This window comes from Lissotriton helveticus, chromosome 9 (genome assembly GCF_964261635.1).
Source record: "Lissotriton helveticus chromosome 9, aLisHel1.1, whole genome shotgun sequence".
NCBI lineage: Eukaryota > Metazoa > Chordata > Amphibia > Caudata > Salamandridae > Lissotriton > Lissotriton helveticus.
In genome coordinates this window covers 410,174,537-410,189,495 of record NC_136070.1, presented here as the reverse complement: position 1 = coordinate 410,189,495, position 14,959 = coordinate 410,174,537, and the positions used below count along the sequence as shown (strand labels likewise).

Below are 14,959 nucleotides of genomic sequence, written 5' to 3'. Positions count from 1 at the left end.
CGTGAGTCCCTTGCTCACCTTGCCACTGGATTCAAGCAAACCGGGCTGAAGACGGCTGTAATGCCAGAAACCTGTCCTCGGAAGCTTGTTTCCGGTCCAGGGAAGCATGGCTTGGCAGTTCGGGCTGGACTGTTCCCATGAGGCAAAGGGTCAGACTGATTTGCATATAGCCATGTCTGAACTGGGGTGGCAGAGTGGGCTAAAGAACGGTGATGGATTAAACCCAGATCTTTTGACTGGGTGTGAGTGTTTGATTGGTTCAGATGCTCTGTCCATTACCACCCCCTTTTGTACCGCTTTTGGCCACCCTAAGTGTGGCAGGGTATGCTCAGACGTGAGTCCCTTGCTCACTTTGCCACTGGATTCAAGCAAACCGGGCTGAAGACGGCTGTAATGCCAGAAACCGGTCCTCGGAAGCTTGTTTCCGGTCCAGGGAAGCATGGCTTGGCAGTTCGGGCTGGACTGTTCCCATGAGGCACAGGGTCAGACTGATTTGCATATAGCCATGTCTGAACTGGGGTGGCAGAGTGGGCTAAAGAACGGTGATGGATTAAACCCAGATCTTTTGACTGGGTGTGAGTGTTTGATTGGTTCAGATGCTCTGTCCATTACCACCCCCTTTTGTACCGAAACTTAGGGTTTAGGCACTGCCAAGAGGCCTAGAGGATTTTAGAATACGACACCCATCCCCCGTTGCTTTTGCTGCTCGCGCTTCTTAAATGGTATGTGGCATAGGCGCTGAGGCTTCTTAAAGTGAATCTACGGAGAGCTTTCTGTATATTAGTTTTATCAATTATTGTAGGTCTAGCTAGCTGGGCAGTTTGAGCGACTTCTCGGTTCTACTCCTCGTTTGATCTTAATAATTACTAGCCTCAAATGAATTTTACAACTGTTTTTACTTGATTTTAGGATAATGGTTTTACCCTTATTTTTAATATTATAATTATTGTAAATACATGATTGTACAGTCTACTGTTATTTTATTTTTGTGTGGAATGATGATTGCAATGATGTACTTTTATGGTCCGAGATAGCAGGAATAAAGTTATTGACTGACTGAATGACTGAAAAAAAAAATCAACAGGCCCCTTGCCTAGCCTTTGCTGTGAACACATTCTAGGAAACACTTAACAAAACTCAGGAGACTACTTAATATTCTTTTAATATACCACCCGTACATGGGCTCTCTTGCTACTTTAATTGCTACATTATATTGCTAATGGCCGACATTCTTAAAATTCATATATGAAGACATCGACCAAGATCCATTACATTATCAAAAATGGAATAGTAATATATTATAATTTGAAAGCAGCCTTATAAAATGAGAATATACGTTGTACTAAATCCCCTTTCAATCTCTTTGAATTGTAATCAATGTTCCCTAGGTTATTGTTTATTTTATAGTGCACTGCTCATGCTTTTTGTGCTGAATGCGCTTTGGTCTTCAGCCCTCTGGAAACTTTCTATTCACATCTTGAAAGCAATATAGAATTGGGCCAAAATTCCATGTTCAGACAGACCATTGTAAAATGATGGATAGATGGAGACAGGAAATAGATATTACAACTTTTTAAGATTCTGTGCAGCACTGTTAATGTTAATGTACGTATTAATAGGTAAAGTGAGTATTGATTGTTGCATTTTTGTCTCAGACAAATCCCATACAAGAAATGAGGATTTGTATAGCAATCACTGTTTATCGGTTGCATTGTCTTTCTTCTCAGTTTACTCTAAACGTGGACCGTATGTATTGGTCATGAATCAAATTGCGCCAGGGGCTGAATTCCCTACATCTATGTGGTAATAAATATGTATCCAATGCACACTCCGAAACATATTTGCCAAGATGTTAGCTCAAGAGATTACAGAGAGACACTCCGGTAGCAGAATAGTATGCAATTAAAATTCCCAAACGAACTGAAATGGCAGTGAAGTATAATGTTATTTATATTATAACTACATACCATTTGAAAATCCGTTTTCTATAACACATTTATACATTTTATCAAATATCTATATATATATAAAAACTAATGTCTGTCTGTCTGTCTGTTTGCCCTTTATGCATTACTACACCATTCATCCGATCGCCATGAAACTTTGGGAAGTTGTTGAGTACACTCCCGCGAAGGTTTCTGGCATAAATTATTTTTAAATACCGGCCCCCCAGGGCCCTCATAATCTTTCGAATACTGATGTACGCACCAGACGGAAAAACAAAAAATTGTGTATCCACAAGAACTCGAATAAATAAATAGAATTAAAACACCATTCATCCAATCGCCATGAAACTTTGGGAAGTTGTTGAGTACACTCCCGCAAAGATTTATGGCATAAAATGTTTTTTAAATATTGGCCCCCAGGGCCCTCATAATCTTTCGAATACTGATGTACGCACAAAACGGAAAAACAAAAAATCGTGTATCCACAAGAACTCGAATAAATAAATAGAATTAAAACTGCATTCATCCGATCGCCAAGAAACTTTGGGAAGTTGTTGAGAACACTCCCGCCAAGATTTCTGGCATAAACATTTTTTAAATATCGGCCCCCCAGGGCCCTCATAATCTTTCGAATACTGATGTACGCACCACACGGAAAAACAAAAAATCGTGTATCCACCAGCACTCGAATAAATAAATAGAATTAAAACGACACTTTGAAATGTTTTCCATATTAAAATGAATAAGTTTCAATAAAAATTGACACAATGTAAATTGAATGTTATCATAACGAGTTTCCTTGAATTTCCTTTCTTCGGAGATCGCAGCAACGCGGGTAAGCAAGTCAAATTCAAATTCAAAAAGTCTTGATTTCGATAAAAATCATAAAAGACACATTAACAGAACAATTTACATTTATGGCTGATTAAAACAGATCCAGCAGCAAATAGCGTCCAAAAAGTAGCAAGACGTTACATGAAGTCAATCTCCAACATTAAGAATATAAATAATTAATTAAAAGTAGTGGTGGATTTTATGACCATTTTAAATAAAATCCAACTTTATCAATTATTAAAAAATCCAGATTATTAAAAAAAACAACAGTAATTCCAACTCTGTATTGCTCTAAGACAGTAAAGTTACAAGTGCAAATTGATGTGGTTTAGATGAATACACACAACTCATCAATCTGTGCAAAGACCTCGGGCTCGTATAATCCACATCCAGTGAAGACATTTTGCGACAGCTACAACCACAGGCTGTGATCTATTTGTTTTTAAAATCCTCAATGCCTCACAACCTGTTTGTATGACTAGTTGGAGGCAAATGGGTCTCAACCATGTCCTTCTTGGTACTTTATATTCGGGGCAGATGAATAGTATATGGCCAATACTTTCCCTTTCAGAGGGACAAAAGGGACAAGTGGCACCGGAACCACTGCGCCATTTAGCAGTGTGGCTGTTAATGGGTAAAGTACCAATCCTGAACTGGTGGTATCTTTTCCTGTCTCCAGGGACAGTTATAAAGACCCAATAGCCCTCTAAGGCTGCTGTATGCTTGATGTCTAAAAAAGCAGCGGTCAGGGAAGGGCCACTACAGCGACCAAACATTTTCTGGGCTACCAAACTCCAATAACGTTCTCTAAGCCGGTTCCTCGGTGGGAAGACATTGGCCTCAGGATCTTGCCAAAGAATTAATAGCCCCATTGCTTTATATATTACCCCAGCCTCCCTCTAAGCTAGTCACTTATAAATGATAAATTGATACAAGGCCAAGACAGTAAAACAATGTGAATTGGTGTGTTTTATTTAAGAATAGCACATATTTATTTCCATGCAATCGTTTCTTTTAAAAGTGTAGGCTTTACAGGAAGAGACTAAGGGCCTCATTTATGAAAAGTGACACATCGCTGCGTGAAAACGGCGATGCGTCGCTTTTCTCTGCACCATCCCTGCGACACCAATGATGCGTTATATTTACAGTATGACGCATCATGGCGCAAGGAGTTACAGATACGTCAGTATTTCTGACGTATCTGTATGGCGCAAAAGTGATGCATTGCTGGAGTGTGTCACAAAAGTGACGCAACTCCAGAAATGTGTCCTTTCACATGAGGCAAGCCCCATGTGAAAGGGCCTGCATCAGTCTTACACCTGCTGTGAGGCAGGCGTAAGAAATTGACGCATTTGTGTCTTAAAAGTGGCGCAGTGAAATCTTATAGATTTCACTGCGTCACTTCCATGACCCTTTCTTGCGTCAAAACGCCCCCCTTGCATACATTATACCTGGCGCAGGAATAATGTGGCGCAGGGTTTTACAAAGTGAAGCATCTACCTAGATGCGTCACTTTATAAATATGGCGCAACAAGGCGCATTTTTTACGCCACTGGTGCATCACAAAAAGTGACACACCGGCGGGGTAAAAGTGACGCACAGCCTCATAAATCAGGCCCTAAATATATTTGGGCAGATTTACAAGCCCCTTGCACTTCTTTTGCGTCACTTTTAACGTGGAAAAACTGACAAAAAAGTTGCGCAAGGGGCTTGTAAATCTGGCTCATTGTATTTGCATGCTGTACACAATTAGAAATAGTCGTTCGGAACGTGCTTCATTCAGGTTTGGAACCAAAACAAGACTCTACAGTGAATCTTTCCCTTCTGTCCACTAGATGGCGGTGCTGATACATGCTTTTTAACTGACTTATGATGTTAAAGTATTTCCAAACCTATGTCACAAAGGCTTCCCACCCATCCTTCTTGACAGACGCATTGCCACGGGCTGGTGCACTTGCCATGCAGGCAGCCAGGAAAAGGCAGGCACCGGTCGCAAAGTTCTCCCTGCCACCCTGGTTGACACCTGCAAAAGAAACAGAATAAAGGCACAGACTGTTTAAAATGTTTGCAGGGGCTTCACAACGAGATAAAAGCATTTGAGGAGTCTTGCCTTGCACCATGTTTAAAAACATAAACATTCAACAAATAATCAATGTTAAAAGCCTATTTAAAGGTTTTTCAAAAACATGTTCTAGCTAAATGTTAAGGAAATCGAAAAGGCTCAATTGCTCTTAAAATCAAGTAGCTATCACAAGATACATTCAACACCTGGACTGTCTGTGTACCATTTAAATTTGCTTAATTTTTTAGTTTTTCAAACGTTATCAAAAAGGAGTGTAAACGGTATGCAATAAAATAATCCATGTCATTAGAGGTAATGATATGTATACACATAATCTATTGATGTGCATCAGAATAGTAAAACAATCATCATGCCTGCTTTTTCCGTAGAACAAAACAGTTACCCTAACACTCCATGACCTCTTCAAATGTATTATGCCGCCGTTTCCACTAAACCTCCTCACTATTCTACGTGCGTTCACGTGCAACAGAAGTTGGCCCGGACTGCGCGAGACCTCTGCATGGGGTGCGCTAGGCAGCAGCCGCATTCCTCGGGCTCATTACAAGCAGCAGAGTACCGCGGCCTTGCGAAGAAACAGACCAGGAAGCCTTGATTAGATCCGCCAATAGAAACGCTGCGTTTGGCCAGAGCTGTTGCCAAGTCAACACATTTAAAATGAATTATGTGGACCACAATGTGTACGCATAGCCACTGATTCATCCGGTATGTGTAACCTCACTAAATGTCACTAACCTTTTAAACACCTTTCTCAAAAAGTATTACATAACAGAGCAATCTCAAAATTAGCAGAAGTAATGTGGGCTGAGACCCTTTGCATGCAGCACGCGTTGGCTTTTCGAATGTAATCTGTGCAGCAACATTGGTGTCATACCGATTCTCATCAGAGACATACAGTGCTAGTCAATGTATTTCTTCAAAAGATACTCCTCTAGGTTTCGGGCATACAACATACTACTGTTCACGTGTAACTGTCTGGCTCAAATCCAACTGTCACTGGGCTTTGTTAAACCTGGGGCCACAATCTTTCTTTTCTAGTTACAGATAGTTTGACGACCATTCATTCTTACTAATACATGACCTAACCACCATTTATATCTACAAACACATGATCTAACCCCCATTCATCTCTACTAATATATAATCTAACCACCATTCATCTGTAGTAACAACAGATGGTGTAATCACCACTCATCTCTAGTAATCTGCTGTTGGCATAAATTAATGACAAATATATGTTCCAAAACAGCATCAAACTCCAGAAAGAAACGATGAATACCACATGACTTCTTTGGACTTCAGATCTCTCTGCCATATTACTAAAGTACAGTCGACTGACTCTTTCTAGTTTTCTATCACTCGATAGGGTAAATCAGGTACATTTCCTTATCAAAGTTCTCATAATTGAGTTTTAATATCCTAGCATATGGTCTTGTATCAATTGAATCTTCCCAAGTAGTTGGTCTGAAGATGGGTCGCCATAAGCTATGATTAAGGTCTGGTACTTGCAAGCGGCTGCTATATAGATCTGGTCATGTACTACTCATTGATACTAATTTTCCCACGCTAATGGAGCCTTAAAAAATCTGCATCCGATAAGACAGAGATGTGCTCCGTAATAATGTTAAAATACTGAATCCACGTAGAGTAGTATTTTTATTTATTTATTTTTTTAATTTCAGGATTTAGACATGGACAGTGACAATTATGAACATTGCATCAATCACATATCATGTATTTACGGTCCGTACAGGTTACAAAATATCAGATATAGTAGTAAGTTTCTTTTTGTTTTGGTTCCCTTCTGTTTACAACAACTCCCCGCTCCCGCTAACTTCCCCGGCACTTATACATTTCAAGTCACAAACCACTCGTACTGTGTCGCAGTATCTGTAATGACATATAGCCTTAATTTCTAATAATTCCCTGCCACTTCCATTTCACTCCCTACGTTAACAGATCAAAGTAACTTTATTGTTGTTCTTTCCTTTTGTTCTTTCTTTCTGCACCCGGTTGCGCGGCCTCAGTTGCCCCTATATGGGATCATTGGGGTGGGGGAGGGGGGGACGAGGGTGGGGGGTCGGGATGATAACATCTATTTCGCTAATTTTGCATCTCTTCACCGTTGTCTTCACCAACTGATTGAGGCCGGCTAATATCAGCACCTGATTCAAAGTCTATTAGCATTGCATTCCATTCCATTGAAATGATCCACGTAAATTAGTATAATGGACATTTTTCTGATGACTATTTTGCCTTCTATCTAGTTTGAGAGTCTGAACCATTTGTTCACTCTAGGTTGAAATTTTCTATTGTGTCATACAAAGTGTGCTGGAACATGGATTTGTCACCCTGATATGTGAACCCAGTGGTGTAAGGAAACTTGAGGGGACTCCCCTGCAAAGTACATGGAGGGGCCCCCTCCGAGCTCAATCAGGAGCTCTCCGGCGTAGTACTGTGCTGAGGGAGCCCCCTGGAGCTTGGGGGCCCCCCGCACCGCAGAGGCTGTAGGGGCCTGTGTTACGCCCCTGTGTGAACTCCCAAACTCTAACTAACATGAATAACCCACTGTTAGAAATGGGGGTCTCTGGTTAGCAGGTTTGCACCCTGTCCAAGTAGGGACCCTTCTTTCTAGACAGGGAAAGGGGAATACACTTCTAAAATAACCCCTTGTTAGCTTGGTATGAGCAACCAGGCTTATCTCAGAGGCAATGTGTAAAGCATTTGCACATAACACATACAGTGAAAATACTACAAAAGGACACAACAACATTTTTAGAAAAATAGCCAACATATATCTCTGTAAAACAAAAAGAAAACAATATAAATCCAACATACAGGTATCAAGATAAGAATATTGCAAAAATAAACTTAAGATACAGTCCTTGACGTCGAAAGCTTAGTCTGGGGCTATCACGGCATCGTGAACAAACAAATCTAACAGTTCAGGCCGACAGCGAGGTCGCGGGCCAAGTACGGTGTTGGCAGACCCGCAAACACTACCTTGAAAATGCAGTGTGTCATGGACCTAGCGATGAGCTCTGAAGAGACAACATTAACAGGTGTTGGTTCCGGAGGTCGGTGCAGGAGTGGTTGGACCCTTGAAGTCACACGCATTGCAGATTGTACTCTGTGAGGTTGAAGTCAGGAGTGCAGCCATCAGCAGATGTCAGGGCTGCAGTGGGTGGTGAAGCGGTGCAGTGTGCGGTGTCCTCAGGTCGCGGTGCAGGAAGCGGTCGGCGATGGCATCCAGCGCTATCGGTGATACCAGGGCTGCGGTGCGAAGTGGACCGGTGCTCGTTGTAGTGTTGGAAGATTGCAGTGCAAGCAGTGGCATTGTTATTGCTGAAGCTCTGTCGCTGGTAGTCCTAAGGCTGCAGTGCGAAGTGAGGCAATACAGTATGTGGGGCCCACATGTCATGGTGCAAGCAGGGGTGTCGGTTGACGATCTGCAGTCAATGATGCCGGCATCAGTGGGCCAAGGCTGCAGAATGGGACAGGAGGTGGTGCGTCTAATAACTTACAAGCGGTGGCTCCAGGCCACGGTGAAGGTAGCAGCGTCGATGTAAACTTGGAGCGGTTGTGTTGGAGAAATCAGGGCGGCAGTGTAAAGCAAGGCAGTGTGGTGTACGTTGCCTGCAGGTCATGGTGCAAACAGCGGCTCAGTGACAACATCGTTCAGGGCCAGATGGACCAAGATTGTGGTGTGCAGTGCGACGGTACTTGTTGCGGTGCCAACAGGTTATGGAGCTGGTAGTGGCTTCGTTGAAGGCGTCAGGTTTGCTTTTTCCTTTGAGGCAGATGAAAACGCAGTTCCAGATGCAGGTACCCAGAGGATGGTGAAGTCTTTGGTATGTCTGAGACTTCCAACAGAAGGCAAACTCTACTTCAAGCCCTTGGAGATACCTTAACAGCAGGATTCACGAAAGTTCAGTCAAGTCCTTTCACTACCCAAGTCAGAAGCAGCAACTGCAGGCCAACCCAACAAAGCAACAAACAGCAAAGGATCAGTATCCCCCTGGCAGCTCTTCCAGCTCTTCCTCTTGGCTGGGTCCTTAGTCCAAAAGTGTTCTAAAGGTCTGAGGTCAGGGCCCCAATATTTAAACTAATTTTCCCTTTCATGTTTTAGGCAGAAAGTCTCTTTGACTCAGTAAAAACCAGTACTGCCCTCCCTGGACCAGTTTCACTACAGGAGGTAGAGACAGCATTGCGGAAGGCAGCCACAGCCTATTCATGTTCTAGTGCCAACTCCTCCCACCACTCTAGCCCTGGACGGCGCATCTGCATACACAGGGCACACCTCTGCTCTCCTTGTGTGAAAGTCTCAAGGGGATGCTAAAGCAGCCCCTGTCAGTCTAAACCCAGACTGTCAATCTACAAACAGGCAGAGGCACACAGGATGGCTAAGCAAGAAATGGCCACTTTCTAAAAGTGGCATTTCCAAACACACAATTTAAAAATCGCCTTTACTAAAAGGTGTGGTATTAAATTCTGGGTTCAGAGAGCTTAAACTCCAAATCTCTAGCTGTTCCCAATTGAAATTTACACTTGTAAAATGTAACACAGCAGCTCCAATGTTAGTCTATGGGAGAGCTAGTCCTTGCAATAGTGAAAAACGAAATGCACAGTATTTCACTATCAGAACATGTAAAACACCCTGCTACATGTCCTACCTTTCAAATACACTGCACCCTGCCCATATGGTTATAGCCTGGCAAGTGGGTGCACTTGCCATGTCAACATGACAGTTAAAAACTGTACACAGACACTGCAGTGGCCATTCTGAGATACCTTTGAAGGGCTACTTGTGTGGTTGGAACAACCAGTGCTGAAGACCTACTAGCAGCAAGTGATTTACAGGCCCCGGGCACACCTGTGCACTTTACTATTGAATTATTAGAAAATCAAATATGTCAATCATGGGTACACCAATCAACAATTCAATTTACATAGAGAGCATATGCACTTTAACACTGATTAGCATGGTAAAGTGCCCAGAGTCCTAAAACCAATGAAAAAAGGGGTCACAAACAAGTATCCAAAAATCAAAAAGTCTGGGGATAAACCTGCCAAAAATGCCAGGTCTAACACCCACTAACATGATAGCTGTACTACATCATCAGCCTTCAGCAATCCAAGTAAGACCATTTGGAGTTTATGGACCCATTAATTCATGGTTCAGAAACGTAGCCTAATTGGTCTAGAGATCCATTGCATTCTACATATCTCTGCCAGAGTTTTGCATGTAAAGCAATATGCCATCTGCAAATAGCAAAAATCTTAATTCTATACCTCCCTAGCTATATATTTACCTTGAAATTTCTACATGAATGGTCTATGTCAAGGGCCCCATTGCAAGTACAAATAGCACTGGTGATGGTGGGCAACCTTATTTTGTCCCTTATTGCAACACAAACCATTCAGTCGCCCATTCATTTACATGTATTTCTGATACCTGCGATTTCTATGCAAACAGTCCACTGACAAAATTTAAGTATGCATACCTATAATATGGAGAGCCACTGGTGTCGATGTTTTTGAGAGCAGTATTCGACTGATGCACTACTACATGCACAATATTGAACAGTCCGCTCAGATTTCGTGATGTGCACCTCTCTGGCATGAACCCGGTCAGATCTAGTTGAATGAATATCCCTCATATGCATGGTCAGCAACATTACCATGATTTTTCAAAATATGTTTCCAGCAACATTTTACAGTGATGAACAGATTTCATGGTGTCTATGTTTTTTTAAATACGCATACTAAAGCTTCTTTCATAGACATGTGTTTAGGTCTGCACAGGACATAGCCTTTGTGTGTACTTCCTAGTGGTCAACACCAATGTGTATCACAGATCCAATTTTATGCTGAGATTGCCTAGGCCCAGGGCTTTCATTGATTTTAAAGATCTAATCTCCTCTACCACTTCTGGTATTGTAATCTCCTTCTCCAGCAGGATGATCATCTCTTCTTCCAATTGGGGACATCGGAGGCTATTTTAAAATACCCTGCCAAATTTCGTAACAGCACTTCTTGGATTCTAACTGTCCTCCCATCTCAGTACTAAAGTCAATGCTTTATTTGGCCTATCTTGCAGCGTATTTCCTAGCATGAGTGATCTGAGACATACATTTTATTTCTCTGCCAAGGTATATACATTTGTTAGCTAACCGGGCTATATGTACAAAGCATATTAATAGTAACAAAGACTCACATTCTGTGTTTCCTACCAATAAAATGCTTTTTCTTATGAACTAATCCGGTTGTAGGATCACAAAATTGAATCTGATTCTGAAAATGGGATTCAAAAAGAATGCTGATTCAATAACTGGAAGGGGAGTGTTGTAAGCATCCTTTTCATAAACCCAATAGGTATCTTACTCAATGTTTTCTGACCAAAATCCGATCGCAAAACATTGTTATTCCACTGATGCCTTAAAGGAAGTTGTACTGCATTTCCAAAAGAGAATGGGTCCATTTCCCCCTTATGAACATAAAGAATAGTTTGTTAAAGAGTAGGCAGTGGAACAGGGGACCACTGCCAACTTTTAATCAGACAAATAAAAGTAAACTTTTTTTTAAATGCAGTTCCATTTCCTTTTAGCAAAAGAGGCTGCATTTAAACCAACTATTATCAAAGTGAATAGGTCTAGCTTTAAAATAATGTTGTATGGTAATGTAAAACATTACAAGTAAATAGCATGGGAATTAATATGTATTTATGGAGAAGCAGGAGAACTGTAAAATAATACTGGTGTAGGTTAAAAGGTCAGGTGACATTTGGACTGTGAAGCCACACATAACATTTCATGCAAGTTAATGACTTCCCTCCTCTCATCTGTGCTGCTGCTAGAGAAAAACAAGATACATTATCTAGTTATCTAAGACAATTTAGTAGCATTTCAATGTTCTGTGTGTGTACTCCTAGCTACCTACATGTGAGGAGAGCCAAAGCCTCTCTCTCTAGTAAGGCACACATAACTGCCTGGCGCCACTTGTGCTGCAAAGCTAGAGCATAAAAATTAGTTTGCTTTATTAAAAGCAGACACAGATATAGTGGTCTGCTGACCCCAGCAGGCCACAATCCTTGTGACTTCCTTCAACCTTAGTGAGTCCTAATTTGCGACCTACTGCATAAATAGATATCATTTGAATTTTTTAGAACCAGCCTATTACTTCATAGGGAGGTTCTTAAAATTATTTACTGGTCACAGAAATGCTGGGTGTTACGATTGCAAACTGACATATGCCCTGACTCATTTACATGTCCAGGATTGCTGATTTCCTAATGATGGGTTCACTGCCTTCTCTATTCAGAAAATGCCACCATTGTAAATGCTATTGGTCTGGCTGTATTATTTATGGCCCTTCCAATGCCATTTCTACATTTCTTGTTCCTGTTAGGTCAACCGCGTACACCGTGGTGGTGCCAGAGATGAAATTCAGTCAAATGTCTTCCATGATTTCAGGGTCATTGGGCTTGTATTTTTCATCGAAAACCCCCTACTTTTTGTATCTGTCTTAATCCCTCTTTGGGCATTACTGGACATACAACATATATGACATGACAAAACATACAAGGTAGAGTCTTAGCATGGTAGCTTTTAGGTCACAAAACATGATTGCCGGTATCTAAAGTGCTGCGTACACAGTAAAAATGCGGCAAAATGTGTAACCATAGTGGTGGTATGGTTCTGGTGCGTGTTAACCAGATAGGCGTGAGTATTTGTGGTGGGCTGGACAGCGTAAGCGACACTCACAATAGTGGGGTGGTAGATACATAAGGAGTATATAGTATCCTCACACTGGCTAGTTGCAATAAAATGCTTCCTGGAATGTTGTATGTCAAGGTTGATATAGGAGAAGATTTTAATAGAGAGAGAGGACTAGGTATCTATTGAACGTATTTATTGAATTAGTATCTCCAAAGACAAGGTTGATATAGGAGGAGCTTTTAATAGAGAGAGAGGACTAGGTAGCTAGTCTGTATCCCCAGGGATTATATGTATTATCAAAAGCACTAGCCTGATTGTGAAGAGACTCAGATTTGTATGTGTTGGGGGTAAACCATTTGGTTTGATCATGAAGCCCTCACCCACCAACCTGGTTGGTGGCATGCTTCATCATCGGGCCCATCCAGTGACACCGAATGTGTCCCGGGTGTGCTTTGACGCCTGAATACAGCGGAGCGGGTATATTACTGAGTGTGCAGTGTAGTGGCGTGAAGGTGAAGATTAAAAGCTATACAGTGGTCCCAGTACCTGATGGTAATCAGTACTTTAATAACTGGGCCTCTGTTAGCATTAAAAAAGGCTGATGGATGTATAGGAGTATGGATTATGACCTCCTGCATCCAAGTGTGGTCTACATGTTTCAGCCAGGCCTTTATTTTTGAAACTGGCTTTCCTCAGGACCAATAAATAGGTGAAAGTGCAATCTTAATTTTAAGTGAAAGTGTAATTGGTTCAAATGTGTCGCACACGCTAAGGTGCTATATATGTTTGAGGGGGATTCCCTCTTTGGACATTACTGGACATACACCATATATGACATGACAAAACATACAAGGTAGAGTCTTAGCATGGTAGCTTTTAGGTCACAAAACATAATGATTGCCGGTATCTAAAGTGCTGTGTACACATTAAAAATGCGGCAAAATGTGTAACCATAGTGGTGGTATGGTTCTGGTGTGTGTTAACCAGATAGGCGTGAGTATTTGTGGAGGGCTAGACTCACAATAGTGGGGTGGTAGATACTTAAGGAGTATATAGTATCCTCACACTGGCTAGGTGCAGTAAAATGCTTCCTGGAATGTTATATGTTCAGTAATGCTCAAAGAGGGAATCCCCCTCAAACATATATAGCACCTTAGCGTGTGCGACACATTTGAACCAATTACACCTTCACTTAAAATTAAGATTGCACTTTCACCTATTTATTGGTCCTGAGGACAGCCAGTTTCAAAAATAAAGGCCTAGCTGAAAACATGTAGACCACACTTGGATGCAGGAGGTCTTAATCCATACTCCTATACATCCATCAGCCTTTTTTTAATGCTAACAGAGGCCCAGTTATTAAAGTACTGATTACCCCCCGGGTACTGGGACCACTGTACAGCTTTTAATCTTTACACTCATGCCACCACACTGCACACTCAGTAATATACCCGCTCCGCTGTATTCAGGCGTCGAAGCACACCCGGGACACATTCAGTGTCACTGGGTGGGCCCGATGATGAAGCATGCCACCAACCAGGTTGGTGGGTGAGGGCTTCATGATCAAACCAAATGGTTTACCCCCAACACATACAAATCTGAGTCCCTCCACAATTAGGCTAGTCCTTATTGATAATACATATAATCCCTGGGGATATGGACTAGCTACCTAGTCCTCTCTCTCTCTTTTGATTAACAGCCTCCCAAGAATATACCATTGAAACATGTTTTTCAGCCGCTGCAAGCCTTTCCTGTGCAAGGCGTTATAGACCGTGCTCAGGACTTTAAATGAGATGCACTTCCTGATAGGGAGCCAATGCAGAGTACGGAGCCCCTCTCTCGCTGACTGATGCTTAGGGATATGAAGGATCAGCTTAGCGAACGCGTTCTAGACGACCAGAAGCCTGTTCAGGGATGCCATGCTGATAATAAGGTACAAGGCATTGCAGTAGTCAAGCTGGGAGGTCACTAGTGCGAAGATGGTTGGCCGGTCCAGTTCTGCTGGGATATACAGGAGCACCTTTCTGAGGGTTTTCAGAATATAGGAGCATATGCTCACCGTGCAACTGACCTGAGAGTCAAAGGTCAAACCCTCATCAAAATGACCCCCAAGTTTTTAACTGTTCGAGCTGGAATGGGGAGAGGACCACAGTCTGCCGGCCACAAGGTGTTCAACCAGTTTGAGTTCTGTGGACCAAAAATGAGGACCTCAGTTTTGTCAACATTGATCTTAAGGGAGTTATTCTGCATCCAGCCGATTGTGCTAGCCATGCAGTGGTCCAGAAATTGAACACTGAACTCATGGTCGGAGACAGCATGTAGAAGTTCAGCACCATCCTGACATTCCACATATGTGGGCTAAAGTCAGCAAGGAATAAAAC

General features: G+C 42.1%; 1 protein-coding gene across 2 annotated transcripts in view; it reads right to left on the bottom strand.

The window, feature by feature from the left end:
- The window catches only part of DLK1 (delta like non-canonical Notch ligand 1), a 172,184-nt gene that overhangs the window by 49,197 nt on the left and 108,028 nt on the right, over nucleotides 1-14,959 (bottom strand). The window contains exon 3 of one of the 2 annotated variants that reach the window (XM_078660187.1): nucleotides 4,673-4,803. The exons of the other annotated variant lie outside the window; for it this stretch is intronic. Coding sequence (XP_078516313.1) covers nucleotides 4,673-4,803 — 131 coding nt within the window. The remainder of the gene's footprint in view (nucleotides 1-4,672; nucleotides 4,804-14,959) is intronic. 2 annotated transcript variants of the gene reach the window in all.